General features: G+C 40.3%; 2 protein-coding genes across 2 annotated transcripts; one reads left to right on the top strand and one right to left on the bottom strand.

Moving 5' to 3' along the window:
* The first annotated feature begins 565 nt into the window (after positions 1 to 565).
* On the top strand, positions 566 to 4,225 carry gjb3 (gap junction protein beta 3). Its single transcript, XM_080413850.1, has 2 exons — positions 566 to 711; positions 2,049 to 4,225. The coding sequence occupies exon 2, from the start codon at positions 2,112 to 2,114 to the stop codon at positions 2,979 to 2,981; it is 870 nt and encodes a 289-aa protein (XP_080269976.1). The 5' UTR covers positions 566 to 711; positions 2,049 to 2,111; the 3' UTR covers positions 2,982 to 4,225.
* An 824-nt stretch (positions 4,226 to 5,049) lies between these two features.
* On the bottom strand, positions 5,050 to 9,927 carry hmgcl (3-hydroxy-3-methylglutaryl-CoA lyase). The gene is made up of 9 exons (XM_080413524.1): positions 9,790 to 9,927; positions 9,601 to 9,696; positions 8,966 to 9,073; positions 8,740 to 8,835; positions 8,255 to 8,403; positions 8,099 to 8,162; positions 7,449 to 7,637; positions 6,974 to 7,099; positions 5,050 to 6,688 (listed from the first exon to the last, which is right to left on the bottom strand). Exons 1-9 carry the CDS (start codon positions 9,895 to 9,897, stop codon positions 6,587 to 6,589), a joined length of 1,038 nt encoding a protein of 345 aa, XP_080269650.1. The 5' UTR covers positions 9,898 to 9,927; the 3' UTR covers positions 5,050 to 6,586.
* Positions 9,928 to 17,910: the final 7,983 nt, after the last annotated feature.

The following is a 17,910-nucleotide window of genomic DNA, read 5'->3' on the forward strand; positions in this document are numbered from 1 at the left end:
GACTAATACAGTAAACAAAGATTTCGAATGCCGAGTTAACATCCTGGGCTACCAGGTGAGTATCTTATATTTTGCATTTGTACAAATTAGGAGAAATACGGACACTACTGGTGAAAGTCCAGTGCACTCTGGCGGTTGCAGCCCAAGACTATCATAGATATGTATACAAATCGATCAAATACATCTAAGATAGTCTTGATCCAAGGCTTGCACACATGTAACCATTTTTGTGCACTCTGAACCAGGTGGATTTGACTGTCATTACACATATAGCACACATGTCCAGTCCAGAGCCTTTGATAGAAACTCAGTTTGACAGTTAATTCAGTTATTGAGCGTGCAAATGAGAGAGAGAGAGAGAGAGAGAGAGAGAGAGAGAGAGAGAGAGAGAGAGAGAGAGAGAGAGAGAGGGAGAGGGAGAGGGAGAGAGAAGGGGAGGGAGAGAGAGGGAGAGAAAGAGAGAGGGGGAGGGAGTGAGAGGGGGAGGGAGGGGGGGGGATAACATCTGGGCGTTTTAAAACACCATTCTTCTCTAAACCACACCCACAGGCAAATCTTACGGCGCGTCTATCGACGGCAGTGTTCTACCTGTAGACTGGTCTGGAGGTGATTCTGATCGTAAAAGGAACTAAACTCTATTTTTTATTATTAACAAGTCATTAAAACAACACTCCCGTGTCTGCGAACCGACGATGGAATGATATTACTTTGGTAAGTGGATATATCAACTTTTGAACTGTGGAGTTGAGGTGCGCAAAGTTGTGAGTTTAATAGTTTTTTTTAAATAAAAAAATTGCCAGGACTGACTACCCTTCACACAGCAACCTCGTCAAAACGAGTTTTGTTCGCAATCTATTATAACAGCGGGTTTCAACCCTCTTCATATCAAGGTCTATTTATTCGGCATTTAAGCCACGGACCAACGTTTGATGAGATTTAGCCTCTCGATCAGACCCAAAACTTAGAATATGTTGTTATCGTTGGATAAGATCCACAATTCCATGCTGTATTGATGTTGTAACTTGTACCACAGGAGAGATAATAACAGGCAAACGTTGATCAAAATAACTATTCTGTAGGCCTAAATGCAGATGTTTTTTGATTGATTGAAATTAGGCAAAAGAATGTAAAACAACACAGTTACATTAATAATGCTTTTGTCTAAAAGGCCCGGCCAAAAAAAGTCCTTGCGGACTTGTTTCCGTTGGGGTCCTTGAGTTAATTTCATAGACATATATAGTAGCAACCAAACAGTTCAAAAATCAACATGAAAATACAGATAATACAGAAAAAATACCACTATGTACAAAAAAAAAGCATTTAACAATAATTTAACTCTTGAGAGCGTAAAATGAAACCAAATGGACCCGTCAGGGTTTCAATTTACACTCTGAAGAGTTAAAGATCTATAAGGGTCCATTTGGTTTCCAACTCTCCATCATTTAGCTGGGGACCACCTGGAACCCCCTGAAGGACCACTGGTTGAGAACCACTGTATTATAATATAGACACAGACAGCAAGATGAGGCTAGGGGGTTCATATCTAAATGTGTAAAACACCTCATATTCTGGCTGTGCCTAAAGTTGATTTTACTCATTATGTAATGGCGATTTCTTCTGTTAAAGATAGACTCGATGTTTTAGATGTTGTATTGTTACAAATATATGCCAATAGATCTAAAGAAGACCTACATAAGATCTTATAATTCCAATATGTAAATAAATAGACCACCAAAGTAAAACTAATTAATCATATTAATTATTAATTAATAGTTAAACTTTTTGACGTCACATTTAAGAAACTTGTGTCTTTCATGGAACAGTTAATCTGAGGCCTACTCATAATTCCACCACTGTGCTGATAAGTGTGTGTGTGTGTGTGTGTGTGTGTGTGTGTGTGTGTGTGTGTGTGTGTGTGTGTGTGTGTGTGTGTGTGTGTCATTTCACTGTTGGCATCTCTGGTGGGACTGATAGTGTGGCATCAGCGTGGCTCCATGTGATCAACCAAATCAACTCATGGCCACACTTTGTTTCTCTTCCTTTTACAGGTTTTCAGGTAAACTACAGCCAGCGACAGAAGCAGTTGAGACAGTTGACACCCAGCCCAGATTATGGACTGGAAGACCTTCCAAGCCCTCCTCAGTGGAGTCAACAAGTACTCCACAGCATTCGGCCGGATATGGCTGTCCGTGGTGTTTGTGTTCAGGGTGATGGTGTACGTGGTGGCGGCGGAGCGCGTGTGGGGAGACGAGCAGAAGGACTTTGACTGCAACACCAAGCAGCCCGGCTGTGCCAACGTCTGCTACGACCACTACTTCCCCATTTCCCACATCCGCCTGTGGGCCCTGCAGCTCATCTTCGTCTCCTGTCCCTCCTTCATGGTGGTCATGCATGTGGCGTACCGGGACGAGCGCGAGCGCAAGAACCAAGTCAAGCACGGTGAGAACGGCACGAAGCTTTACAAAAACACGGGGAGGAAGCACGGCGGCCTGTGGTGGACGTACCTGCTGAGCCTCTTCGCCAAGACGGGCATTGAGGTGGCGTTCCTCTACATCCTCCACCACATCTACGACAGCTTCTACCTGCCCCGTCTGGTCAAGTGTGACGTAAAGCCTTGCCCCAACCTGGTGGACTGCTACATCGGCCACCCTACTGAGAAGAAAGTGTTCACCTACTTCATGGTTGGCGCCGCGGCCCTCTGCATTGTGCTTAACATCTGTGAGATCATCTACCTCCTCTCCAAGCGAATCGTTCGCTGTACGAATAAGTTGAAGCGGCGTAATCGCCGCTTGGCCGTGCATCACGGCGATTACAAGGACGACTCTAGTTCGGACAACTTCAACAACATTCGCATGTCGAGACTAGAGCTGAAGGAAACACCTCCCACCTTCAAGTCCGCATACAGGCCATCGGCCCTAAAACTATCGCAGGAGTTGCGGGCCTCTGCACCTAACCTGACCTTGCGTGATGAGAAGAGCTAAAGCCAAACTTTGGGAAAGGTTTGAGAGCTTGGCTTAGACGTTCATTAAAGACTACAGAACCGGATCGGAGCTCTATGAGACTCTGGCGAACCTTAGAGGCTGCCATGCCCTGGTGAAGCTCACAGCTGGATTTATCCTGAGTGTTGCTATATTAAGTCATTCTCAGACCTGTTTTACAAGTCGGTATCCACAATTTATACAAGGAGTCAAATCTGATGTGTCAATATTACGCCACATTCTGTTCTGAAACAATAAAGGACTTCACCCCAGCCTTTATATGAACATTCCAGCGAAGATGTCTGGCCAGGTCTAGGAGTTGAGGCATGGGAGGGGAGGCGACAGTTAGATGGAAAGACTCAGTCATGGACACGGAGGCAGGTATTCCGGACACACCTGTGAGAGGTATTCACCCACACAGCCAATCCTAACTGCAGCGTGTCCAGGCACTCTATTGTATTTAGTATTACAACAAACACGTGTTTCAGTGAGCACTTATAGCAGAAACTTCCTGTTCAAAACAAGCACTCTTGATGAGCTGTTTCGTTCATCATCATCATCAAGACACAACTTGCCTCAGAATGACAAATAACATTTACATGGACGATGATTGTTTCAAGTCTACAGAGATTAGTAGATGTTATGCCTGATTTATACTTTGTGGTATGATGGCGTCATGCTCTGAAAATAGTTGATCTACATGCTCATTATCCTCTGCGGATGCAATGCGTTGTGAGCTTGTAGATCGGCATTTTTCAACACACGACACCAGCGTGCGATGGAGCATAATTCAAGCATAACATTTCACCTTGGCATTAACTGTTTTTTTTTTCATTTCCTTCAATGAAATTATTACAGTACAAAACAATACACATATCTAACTTGTATGTCTTTATCTCAAGCCTCCTCACGCATGTGCTGGGTCTCAGGTTTATACTGCACAGCCACTCTTATGTACATAGACCGCCTGTGTTTTGACGTGCTTGTACACAACCTTTCCCCGTTTAATTCCACTGTTGATTTAAACCAGGCAAAAGGAATGCTGCAGTTTAATTCTGCCATATTGGATAAGCTGGAACACTACAGTGGAAGAGATGAGACAAACATTATGGCTCATTGAACTGTGACGTCATCTGATGGACACACATCGCCCACAGAGTCAGCATCAGTCAGTTGGAAACGTCATCCTTGGTGGCGCAATCAATGTTTATAACTGACATTTTTTATAAATAAAGCGTTCAAAGTAACACCAGGATTTGTGCTTTTTGTATCATATCAGTCAAATATATTCCAGGATAATTTTAGCAAATTGTATTTGTAAGATAATTCCAGAACTGCACTGTGGTTCCATCTCAAACGAACTCAATGCACAAATCATTTGAGACATTTGGATCCATAGCTAGCCGTCTAGATTCATAACACCTTTTTGTGATCAAATACACTGATCTATGTTACTAAGTTTACATTACAAACACATTTGCATGTCCAGTGATGACACCTGACACCATCTATCTGTTAATTTGTCGGGGGGCTTTTACTTTCACCTACAGGCTTCAATGACATCTTAAATGACTCACCTACTGATATTCTCAAGTCTCCGTCAATGCATATCTTCAAGTTCCTGTGAAATACTGTGAAAGGATTTCTGTTTTGTTAGCGACAATTACATTTTTGTCCCGTTTTTCAGCTCATAGATGTTTAGTGATCCGGGTGTTGAAAGCAATAAGAATCTCAGCCCACCAGTTGGGCTTGTTTATCAGGTTTCAACAAGGTGTGGAGAAGCAAACACTTTAGTAAGATTGTTTGCTCGTAATCAATCCTTTCACAGTAATACAGATCGTTGGGAGCATTTTACGATCATACTGCTGATGTTCGATTATGATCTGTGCAAAAAAGCTGCTCTAATAGTTGTGTATACAAATCTACAACAATGGCTTAATACGTTGCATGAAAAACACAAATTTGCCTTAATTTGTAGGATACTATATATATTTAGAAAAAAGCTTAGTGAGCTTAGTGTTGTTATAACAATGAATATTATCATATGAATGATACAAAAACAGACACTATACCTCTTTAAAATAGTTTATTTGACATCATTTATTTTTACATTTTCCACCCATACAATGAATACAAATCATAATGCGAGAACTAATATTTTACTATATTTACAAATATTTACTCATTCACAAAACCACAACAAAAATTAAACCTATTTAAGAGAGAAAAAAAAACTAATATATTATATCAGTGGAATCCCAATTTAAAAATGCTCTCACTGATTCTCACAGAAATGTCATGTGCCTAAGTTCATATGAATTATAGTGAGATGGAATTCATTGATGCTCCAAAATGAAAGATAATACATATTTTATAATGATAAATAATGATCTCTTAATACAGAGGGTTATGAGTAAAACAAAAACAAAAAATGTTTCCCCCCATTCTGTGATTTTTACAGCCCAAGTGTTTTTAACCATATATTGGCCATTGCTACTGCACAGTTAAATCCTGGGTGTTAACTCATTCAGTGCCACTGTTGATATAAGCCCCGAGTGCCACTGAACGTCTAAAACGTTTTTCTTTTTGAAAAACATGTTCAGAACCCAAGATATGATGATTTGAAGATTTGCTGCTCCATTCACTCTTTGTTTAACTTCTTACTGAAAAAGGCTGTATCTCGACTCCTAAGCACATTTTTTTTTACAATGAATTTTGGCTGTGGCACTCAGAGCCAAAATTCCATAAATAAGCTGGGCACTGAATGAGTTAATTTAACTCTGAGAGTGGACAAATGGGACCAAAGAGACCCATAAGGGTACGTTTGGCTCAACTTGTCTACTCTCAGTTAAATTAAAACTATGGACTTTACAGTGTGTCTGATGATACAAGGGTGTGATAAATCCTCAGGCTCAGATCAAACAGTGTGCAACTGAGCTGAGCAACCTCAAGGACGCTCTTAATACCACAATGCGACCAACAGCAGCCGAGGAGTCCAGCACTCCTCTGGTTCACAGCTCAGAGCGTTTGGCAGCCAAACGCCAGAGTCTTGGAGTCACCGCAGACCCTCTATTTCAGCCCCATGAAATCACAGATAAATTAACAGAACCAGCATCAAGCCACCGATGTGACTTCATAATTTTACGCACTATAGAAGTTTAAAATATAGGCTAACTGTACAGTTTAGTAAAATACCCAGGTAGAGAGGACTTGTAGCTCCCACAGGATAAAGAGGGTTGTAAAAACCAACAGGGCCATTAGAATGAGTTATTTTGGCTATGCTTGGATACATCAAAAATTAAGTAGGAAAAAAAAAAAAGTACACTGGTCAAGACATAAGGTTTTACAGGCATGATCGGTATGACTTAATATCCTGTACATAAGGCACCGTTCCAGCACGGCTTTCATAGCCTGTTACCAAATAGAATGTTTATCACTTCAAGGTTAGTGCGTGTACCTAAGCCTAAAGCCTTTCTACTAGTAGAGGTTAAATCAAATAAAATCCAAGATGAACTGGAGAGCTTATAATAAATTAAAGGCCCAGGAGGTGGATGTGGGTTTTGTCTGAGGGATGGCTGGAAAAAAAACAGACAGAAACTGACTGACTGTTAGAGCTTGCAGGAGGCCTGGGCCACCTTGGAGCTGGTCTTCCTGTTGAGCGAACGACAAATGAATGCTCCCGCATCCATCAGCTTGGGCAGGTCCACTCCCTGAGATGCACAGAGACACACACAAAGCAAACACAAAGCCAAAAAGAAGCATTGTCAGAATTTCTCAAGAAATGTCAAAAATAGCGATACCATTGTACAACTAACTATAATAGGGTTTAAGTACAGAGTTAAAACACAAGACAAAAACACTAATCCTAGAGATTAGACCAACAAACACAGCGTAAACATAGGTAACAATGATGATGATGGAACTACACAGGAAGTAGAGAAAATGTGCTAAATGACGCTATGAAAGAGTAGGTGTAGGTTTGGGAGGAGCCTCACCGTGTGAATGCCCAGTCCATGCAGCATGTAGACCACATCCTCTGTAGCCACGTTGCCGGAGGCCCCCTGAGCGTACGGGCACCCGCCCAGTCCAGCCACCGACGAGTCCACCACACTGACACCCATCTGTCAGTGAAAATATTAATACGTTATATGACGTTCATGCGCACCTGTGAAAGTAGTTTTTTAACTTACTCCCAAATGAAAATATTACAACGTTTTTGAACATTTGGGAAGATTTTGTCTATAATTACATGCCCAAAACAGTTTGAAAGTAGTTAGCAGACTTCAAAACACTCTTTGGAATTACATCTGGTTGAAATGTTGCTAATAATCAGGGTAGGTTTAACTCCTGTGTGTGGATATATGCAATAAATATTTTATCCAGCACCTGGCCTACTTACGTTTTGGATGGGGAACTTGCTATTCCTTGTGTTCAAATAACTATAATCAGAGGTACAGGCATGCGACTAACCTGTAAGGCTATGAGGATGTTGGCCAGGGCCTGACCGTAGGTATCATGGCAGTGAACCGCAAGAGCACTGACTGGCACCTCCTTGGTGACCACTTCCAGCATCTCCCTCATGCCCCCCGGGGTGCCAACTCCTATCGTGTCCCCTAAAGAGATCTCATAGCAGCCCATGGAGTAGAGGCTCTTTGCCACCTGGTGATCAGGGTAGGAGTAAAACCATTAATCGGTAAATTGAAAATGTATCAAATTAAATGATAGCAGTCGAATAATCAGTCGAGTATTACGTCATGTAAATATGTCTCAACTTCCAAATTGTGAATGCTTGTCTCTGTTCCATATTATACAATGAAAAGTTATGCTTTTACCTGTTGGATAAACATAGAGCAATCTCAATGTCAATGTGGTGAAATTAGGTAATTAAGTTAATTATGAAAAAAAAAAGTAGGTGAAAGTAGGTAATTAAGTTAATTATGAAATAAAAAATGTAGGTGAAATTAGGTAATTAAGTTAATTATGAAGTCTAGAATCACAATGATTAGTCAAAACGTTGAAGAAACAATCGACAGATCTATCGAAATAAAGCGAACCTAAAAATTGCTCACAGTGCTACTTTATCCAAAGAAGGGAAGAGATAATGTCACACTCAAACTCACATGTGCTACTTTTTCAGGTGCCACCTTGCCTTCATATGGACATCCTAGCACACATGACACATAGCTGTAGGAATAAGAAACATAGATGAGGTCATTCTGGACAACAACAACAAATAAATAAAATAAAATAAGTCAAATGGCACATACTAATCTTACCCTCTTACTCGCACATTAGCCCCTTTAGCAGCCTTCATCACCTCCTCAAAGCGCTGCAGACTCTCATCCACAGAGCAGTTGATGTTCTTTTTGCTGAACAGCTCCGATGCTGCACCAAATATGGCAACCTCCGAGGCTCCTGCCTTAACCTGTAGGAATTGAAAGATGGAAGAGGCTTGGTTTGAGTTTGCCATTTTTTAAAAATTGGCTAGATGTAATAATAGTGTGGCCTGGTAAAACCATCCCGGTTGCGTGAATTCACATTATCATGTGTCTGCAGTAGACACATGATAATGTGAATTTACGCGAACAGGGATGGTTTACCAATAATAGTGAAGATTAACTATAATCATTAAGCAGGGGACCCCCTGGAACCCCCTCATGGATCCCTGAGGGTTGAGAACCACTGCGTTTTATTCATTAAAATAAGTTCCAGAATGTAGCTTTAATGATTGGCATGTGTGCTGGAGATGCATGGCACTCACAGCTGCATGGAATCCCTTGAGGTTGGGGGTGAGGACCGGGTAGGAGACACCGGGCTTCCTACTGATGCCCTTCATCACCTCCATCTGGTCTGCCATCTGATGTTCCACAAAGAAAAAAACAGAAAGACTAAGAGAATAATGAACACTGGAGGTGAAATGACGTGTATATACAATTGTCTGTTTCACGCCTCACATGTTAGAATCAGTGGAACCTCATCAAACCCACCTGTGGAACCCACTTGGGAGAGACAAAACTGGTGGCCTCAATAACCGACAGCCCCGATTCTGACAGCATGTCAATCAAATTAATTTTGGTCTCAGCCGGTACAATGGTCTGTGGGGGTGGGGAGGGAGGGAGAGAGAACATTTTAACATCAGCAAATATTTGTCCAAGAGCATTGCGTAACAGGACCCAAGCAGGATTACAACATTAATCAAGTTTCTCTATTCATTTTGTAACTATTCAGAGAGGGTACAAATGTAAATGGTTTACAAACTGCCAGTAACCCCTCTTCTTAATGAATTGAATACACAGGACCACAATGGAAACAAGCCCCTAGGGCTTTTTGTGTTATCCTTTTTAACAATCATTGTAAACCGTACCTCTGTACAAACTGTTAATAAAGTAAAAATTAAGAGTTAAAGGGCTAGTTCACCCCCAAAATGACTTTCTTCTATCGATTTGTCAGCCCATGGCTATTTCTTTGTTTATGTCACATTCCTAAGCCAATCATTTGATGACCCGGTAGCGGTTCCTCTGCAAGAGACACAAAGAGTCTCCTTTGTGTCTCCATAGAGGGTGACTAATCGATAGAATGGGTGTACTATCTCTTTAAATTGTTAAGACATTTGTCAAGTTACCTTCTCATTCTGAAGACCATCTCTGGGTCCCACCTCCACGATCTTCACTCTCTCCGGGAGACGAGTCTTATTGTTGATACCTGCAGCCACAGCGACCTGCAGTTACATTTAGTAACATTCGTTACATATAGTGCTTCACATAAATAAGGGAATACATCACAATCATAAATGCACACACAACAAACTTACCGACTTGGCAAACGCTGAGGAGCAGCTGAAGGCCAGACCCTGGTGACCCATGATGATCCTGGAGCTCCAAGTACTGTTTACATTGACGATCCTCCTGAGCGCCGCCATGCTGCTTCAGCCTTGATGTGACGAAGGAAGGACCTCTACCTAAGGTACATTTTTGTCTTCGTTTTTATTTTCACAACACCGTTCACGGGGCACCTTTCAACCTAAATAATAATAACAATTATTATTATGATTATGAAATACTACTCAAAGTCAAAGCAAAGGGAACTGTCCGAGTCTAGGGCCGGCCGAGAGAGCTGGTCAAGGAACTTGAAGGTTGTCAATGAGAAGTCGTGTCTTGGAGATAGAGTGGATTAAATACTGCTTTACATCTGAACTCAGGGTGTGATGGCCACCCTTTATAGTGCTTGTCTGGATGCTCGTGTCATCTCACTGATGTCACGATGAGTCGGTTATATATCTATATATGGAGTTTTTACATTAGCATGATGTCAGGACTAGACTGACTAGTAATGCAAATCATGATTTGAGTGCACGGGGATCTCATTTTAAATAAGCTAAGTGCTTATATGAGCGATCCAGTTTAGAGGACCTTGTATTGTGATTTGTACTTCCATGTACTTTTACCATGTCTTTCTAAATAAAGTATTCAATCAATCAATCAATCAATCAAACTGATACGTCGGATAGCTCTATATATGGAGTACCAATATTCAGTGGGTAACTATGGCAACCTATCAAAGTGAGTGAGAGCCTTCGTTGTATTCGTTCAACTACCCGGTTTTAGAAACGGTAAACTGTTTATCAAAAGTGTCCACAAACTCATTAATTTACAAATGCGATATGTGAGTCTACTCTAAATAATTATTTCAGTTTGTGTGATTTAAAAAAAAAATAGAATATCACCTTTTTCTAATTTAGGGCTACATCAGTCTACTGTTGCTTGACATCAGATATTGCTTTTTATTTTTTTTATAATTTTTGTATTTGTATTGTCTTTCCATGGCAAAAAAAGTACCTCACGCGACCATTCACGTGGTCTGCGGCTGGGCTGGGCTGTGCTGTGGATTCATGCTGCCATCTAGTGGCATAAAACAGCCACGGCACTGTTATTACAAAGTGATAAGTTTCCTAGCTAATTAATAACTTTACAGTTCCTTTCAGATAAAACTTTTGATATTTTATAGTTCAGCAACATCGAATGGGCTCAAAATACATATCATATATCCAATTTCTGTCCATTTAATTAATAGTTTTTAAGCACAGGCGTATCCTAAAAGAAGAAACAACTGAGATGTCACTGAACCAACCAACCAACCATGAAAACAAAAAACAAACCAACCTAATAATCCAAATGTGGTAGGTTTTAGAACTTGTGCTGCTCAACCTCTTTTATACAGTCTATGTGCTCAACACAGCGACTACTGGCCAATCACAGCGTGTCTAGGGGCTGCTTTTGGTGCTTGAAATGCACAAAAACAGTAAAGACCTGAGTGTTAATTTGGTCCATTGATCCAATGGCATTCCCTTGGTGAATCACTTGACTGGTTTGAGTTTCCACGTGTTGGTTTTGAGAGGTCGAGACAGGTTTTAATTTTGGGTGAGCTTCTCTAGCCAGGCTCTATTGAACTCTAAGGCCAATTCACACAGATGTCTCATACAGGGAATGTCTCATATATTTTTTGGACATTCCTGTATGGCATAAAATGTAGGCGAGTTCAAATAGGCTAAATGATATATTTTTTACACATTAACAAAAGGCTTTTGAGTCCTTGCCTTTTGCGTGGTTCTTAGAACACTGCAACATGGCTGAGGGTGTGTAATTCTTTGAAGAAGAATTTAGCCACCATGTAATGAACTTCATCAGACACCAGGATGGCTTTGCCCACTCCGGCACTGATGTAAATTATGGGCTGGCTTTTATGCAGTACAGTAGCTGGTCAAGGTCTATGACGTAAATTTGGTGGGTGGACTCAGGGGTCTATAAGGCAGTGGTTCTCAAAGTGGGGTCCTTGGGGGGATTCCAGGGGGTCCCCAGCAAAATGTGTTAATACAGCATCACAATAATTGTAACCACTTTATCCATATTTTATACGTTAGCTCTTAGTACAAAACATTTTCAGATGGGGGTCCACAACCAGATATATATCAATTTGGGGGTCTGTGGCACGAAAGAGTTTGAGAACTACTGCTTTAAGGTATTTCATCCATGATAAGTTCAAGACTCTTTCATAGTTCAAGGGGCGGCCATAGCTGAGTGGTTAGTGAGCCCGCCTAGGGAGCCAGAGGCCCTGGTTGCCCCAGGTACGATTCCAGGCCACGCCAGCATATGTGTCGATGAAATGAAATTTGTCCCTGAGCAAGACTCTTAACCCCTAGTTGCTCACAGGCCCTCATTGGAAACAAGCCCGCAAGGACTTTCATGAACGTCCTGTTAAAAGGAATTAGGTACCTTCCATTCAACTGCATCTGTTGATTCTTCTAGTCACAGCCACGCTTGACTTCCTTCCTTCTAGCTAGCCATTAAACCACCCATGAATTTTTGCTTTCTTTTATATTTCTTTCTAGACACAGATAATGTTGCTCATAACAAATGCAAATGATGCACCTTAGGATATGTTTTTTAACAGTCATGACATGTAGTTCACCACTCTCGTCTCTCGTCTCGTCACACAAAGAACATGCTACTTTTTGAATTTTACTTACTTGTATATTTTGCATGACATAATAGTCTTCATACTATACAACTGCTCATTGCATTATGCTCCAGACTATAACACAGTTAATAAAAGCGCAGTACATTACCATTTATGTTCATACTTTGATTATGTAAATACTTTCTATTTATGTAATTTAACATTTTGATTTAGGAATGTATTCTATCAACACTTTTATCACAAGTAGGCCTGATAAATGCTCATATATATATATATATATATATCTAATATACAGATACACTAATGTCATTCTTTGTTTGACTTCTTCTCTCTAAATCCACCATGGTTGTCTCATTGTACCAAAAGGTGGCGACACAGCACTTTTACTTGAGGGCCTTGAGGCTACTATAATATGTACTGTAACTTTATGGAGAGTTTTGAAGTAATACCATTACTTCACTTGTTAATTTGCATTCAATCGCAAACAATTTTGGCACGGTAACTAGAGAGATCATAATCATCATGTCATAAAATGCCTATTTGTCCCACAGTTTGCTGTGGGCGACCCTCACCCAGTGTAACATTTTCACAATTAATCATATCACTCCCAAGCTCACTCAATCACTTACGCCATATTTTATACTCCTTCGTACGATGATGTCTTGAGGTGAAAATAGTAGATTTGCTATTTTAGATGAGTTTTTCCTATATGACTTGCCAAGAATGGGGACACCGGGTTTAAATTGGTTAATGTACTGGTCTGGTTCTACAGTGGCCTACGGTCAAATATGTCATGAAATCCAGGACATATGATATAAATACTGCTCCTGTACATAATGCTATGTAACACAGGAAAGAGGCGCCTGGAGCGCTTTTATCATTACTTCACATACCTGCAGTTAAAGTATGAGCTGCGTAGTTTCATGTTTCTGGTAATAGGACTGTTATTGGCTGCTGGCAATGACACAATGTGCCATTTCCCCCCTAGTTTTGAGAAATGCATATAGCTGCTGTTGTGATTTTTTAATTACATTCCATATAGTTTTTACCACCAGCTGGGCAGCCAACGGGGGCCCCAGTCCACTGTGTTAGGCCCTATGCATGTACTCTGCTTATAAGGGAATGGCAGTCTTGCATCATTGTACTACTTTATCTATTTTGGTAACAGTACCTTTACTGTTACCTGTGCTCTCTCTGTGTTTCAACTTTGCCGCTGTCAATGCTATGACATGAATTTCCGTCCGGAGATCAATAAACGTTTATCTTATCTCATCTCACCTCACTTTTATTAAAGGACCAGCATTGTCAACCTTATCTTCATATAATTGGTCCTAACTAATGCTCAATATAAGATGGCAACATTTATGTTTACTCGCTATCGTGTCTCATTGGTGGCATATTTCAGAAACCTGCTTACCAATGACATCATTGATGGGGATTCCAAGCAAATAGAAACTACAGACTTTATCTTCCTGGAAAGTTAAAGCATGCGGAAATAGAAGCCTTTGTTCTTGCATTCATTAAAAAAGAAAGAAAGTATGAAACCTGGTTTGAAATTAACTGCTTGTCAGGCCTATCTCTCCCCACTTGACATTAAAAGATGAAGTACATTATTGCTATAAATGTAGACTACAATTATAGCAATAATGTAGTGTACAATAACAACAAAGTTACCTTTGGAGACAAACAGTTGTGTAACTTGGGTAAGGCACACTGGAGTCCAAATATGTATTGCTAGAAGTTATGGACACTTAGATAATTTACCTCATTTGTGTATAGTGTTTAAATGTAAGACTGAAGTTAGTGCGTGTGTGTGTGTGTGTGTGTGTGTGTGTGTGTGTGGCACGTGCACGCATGTGCCAACTTTGTTGTACCACTACAGACAATTGCAGATCAACATTTCATACCCAGCAATTCACATTATGTACATTATCACTTGCTTTCTAACAAATTGCCGATAATGGCCAGCCAAATACTGGGGTTTTGACCCAGCTTCAGCAGCACTTCTTGATTCAATACATACAGTGCAGGACCCAAACAGCAGCGTTGGTTGATTCAACTTAGACAAAGATGATGCAGACATAAAGATGTTATTGATCAACATGGTAGGGTCATCTCATTTGCTTTGGCAAACTGGACACCTTTTCAATTCCCCTCCCCAGGAGGATATTTCTAAGACTGATTGAACGATATACAAACCTGTTGTGGTTATACATTTACGTATACATTTAGTTTACCAAACAACACCATATTGTCTAATCTCCAATAAGCCTGCCATAATGTCTGGACCCCCTACATCAGAGGAGCAGATGCATGTATCTCTCACATTGTCTTATCCTTCCCAAACTGCCTAGAGGAAGCTTAATGCCTCGTCTATTACCTTGGTACAGCCAGTCTAGTAGTCACCCAGGGCCCAGGGATATGACACAATAGGTCTTCACAGCTCTCATATCCTGCATCTCATACACATAACACCTGTTCTCATATCCTGCATCTCACACCCTGTATACACATAAAACCTTTAAACATACTTTATGCACATACACGTAAAACCTATAAACATACTTATGCTGTCAATGCTATGACATGAATTTCCGTCCGGAGATCAATAAACGTTTATCTTATCTCATCTCACCTCACTTTTATTCACGGTGGCATATTTCAGAAACCTGCCTAACAATGACATCATTGATGGGAATTCCAAGCAAATAGAAACGACAGACTTTCTCTTCCTGGAAAGTTAGCATGCTGAAATAGAAGCCATTGTTCTTGCATTCATTAAAAAAGAAAGAAAGTATGAAATCTGGTTTGAAATTAACTGCTTGTCAGGCCTATCTCTCTCCACTTGACATTAAAAGATGAAGTACATTATTGCTATAAATGTAGACTACAATTATAGCAATAATGTAGTGTACAATAACAACAAAGTTACCTTTGGAGACAAACAGTTGTGTAACTTGGGTAAAAAGGCACACTGGAGTCCAAATATGTATTGCTAGAAGTTATGGACACTTAGATAATTTACCTCATTTGTGTATAGTGTTTAAATGTAAGACTGAAGTTAGTGCATGTCTTGTGTGTGTGCGTGCATGCGTGTGTGTGTGTGTGTGTGCGTGCGATGCACGTGCACTGTCGTGCACGCATGTGCCAACTTTGTTGTAAAATGACTGGGACCACTACAGACAATTGCAGATCAACATTTCATACCCAGCGATTCACATTATGTACATAATAGATATTTCTAAGACTGATTGAACGATATACAAACCTGTTGTGGTTATACATTTACATTTAGTTTACCAAACACCATATTGTCTAATCTCCAACAAGCCTGCCATAATGTCTGGACCCCCTACATCAGAGGAGCAGATGCATGTATCTCTCACATTGTCTTATCCTTCCCAAACTGCCTAGAGGAAGCTTAATGCCTCGTCTATTACCTTGGTCCAAATATGTATTGCTAGAAGTTATGGACACTTAGATAATCTACCTCATTTGTGTATAGTGTTTAAATGTAAGACTGAAGTTAGTGTCTGAAGTTAGTGTTATGTACTTAACACTAACATTCAGCAAGCATGTACTTGCATATACCATTTCTAACATTGACTACACATATTACCATAAACATTATGGCTATAAGGCACTTCATATAGTTTATTTGTGATGAACACACATTTAATTAACCTCTCATCATAACTTTTACAGTCATTCGGTACATTTTAAACATTTTATTCAACCTTATTAACGTTACCACAAATCAAGCGAAATATCAGAGCAGTTTCATGTCAAACGAAACTAAGTAACATCTGAATACCAACATTATATGTATTGTACCTTTACTCTTACCTCCCTGTGTTTCAACTTTGCCGCTGTCAATGGTAGGACACCTGAATTTCCATCAGGAGATCTATAAAAGTTGACCTTATCTCGCTTTTATTGACCACTTCACCCATTTTCAACCTTATCTTCATATAATTGGACCTCACTAATTCTCATTATATGATGACACAATTTCCATGTCATTGTTATCAAAATAACTTTCTTTTGTAAATATTGCCCGTTGTATCCATTCTTGTGATTTATCCATTCTTGTGATTTTTCTTTTTAAAGACCTCGGAAAGAAAGAATTGCAGTTACCTCAAACCTCACAGAATAATACATTATGATATTGATGAGCCAAGAAACAACTTTTGAAAAGCATTTAATTTGTTTTGCTTATGGCCAATATGAAGGCAATTTTAAGAATGTGACTGATCTACATCATATGGAACAACGGCAGATTTCTTTGTGGAGAGATCATTACTTCCAAAGTCTGCCCGTCTTGCCCCAAAGATATGCAACCCCCCCGCCCACAGATCCTCCAACGCTGGCTACAGCTGCAGTGGCTGCCCCAGAGAGACCGGCCACACCTTGAAAAACATGACATAATATGTTTTGTTAATAGATGAGCTGTGTCAACAAGTATAAATAGACTAAAACAGGAATTTCAAAGTGTGCTACAAAGGTTCATTACAAACTGTAGAACCGTCACTCATCACTGTATATTGTATCTAAAGTCAGTAGTAGTTGTAGTTCATTGTTATCAACAGATAATTATCAATGATTGCATTCAGTAAGGGGGTCAGGCTTGGTTGTGGGGCCTGATGCCTGAGTTATACTTAGATGCTGTGAGTTTGTCGATCGGCTATTTTCGGTGCATGACACTGGTACGCAACAGAGTATAAATCAGGCTTGATGGCTGCTGGCACCAATGACTGTCCAAGTCACTTCGTGGTGGGCCTGGGGGGGGGGATGTGCCTCAATGCCACTAATCTGGTAAAGTAAAACAAAATATAACAGGGCAAATTCTAGGCATTGCACAATTTACCTGCCGACTGTAAAACTGCGACTGTAGTCCCTGCCGCCACTCCTCCTCCATTTGCAATCGCAGCTGCTGACATCATAGACGCAGCGTAGGATCCAGCCGCTACTCCACCTGCAGTGAAACCTATCGCCCCCAGTGCAACAGTGGCCAAGACCATGGCACCACCTTGACATTCAACAGAATTACATTTTGTCACTGGAATAAGCCAGCTACAACATGCATACAGACTTTAAATATTGTGTGAGTTCCATATTTTATGACACGTCCACATCAAAGTGAGTCTGATCAAATTCAGCCTTTACAGTCCATTCCTTGTCTGAACTGTCATCTCTTCAGACTCCACTTCATCCCATACTGGCACTCCTTATTTATTTGTATCAGCACTTACTGTATATTTATATATAAATTCCACAGATCTCTGTGTATATGTACATCTATTTAATAAAGTGGAATTGCGGTTCAACAGCTACTTGAACTAATCGATTTAATTGATTATACTGTATATATTCTTTTAATATGGTTGTGAGCTATAGATCGGCTATTTTCGCTATTTTTGTGTGACAACGCTGTACGGCAAAGTATACAATAGGGCTT

This window comes from Gymnoscopelus braueri (assembly GCF_963280865.1).
Source record: "Gymnoscopelus braueri genome assembly, chromosome: 19".
Lineage (NCBI taxonomy): Eukaryota > Metazoa > Chordata > Actinopteri > Myctophiformes > Myctophidae > Gymnoscopelus > Gymnoscopelus braueri.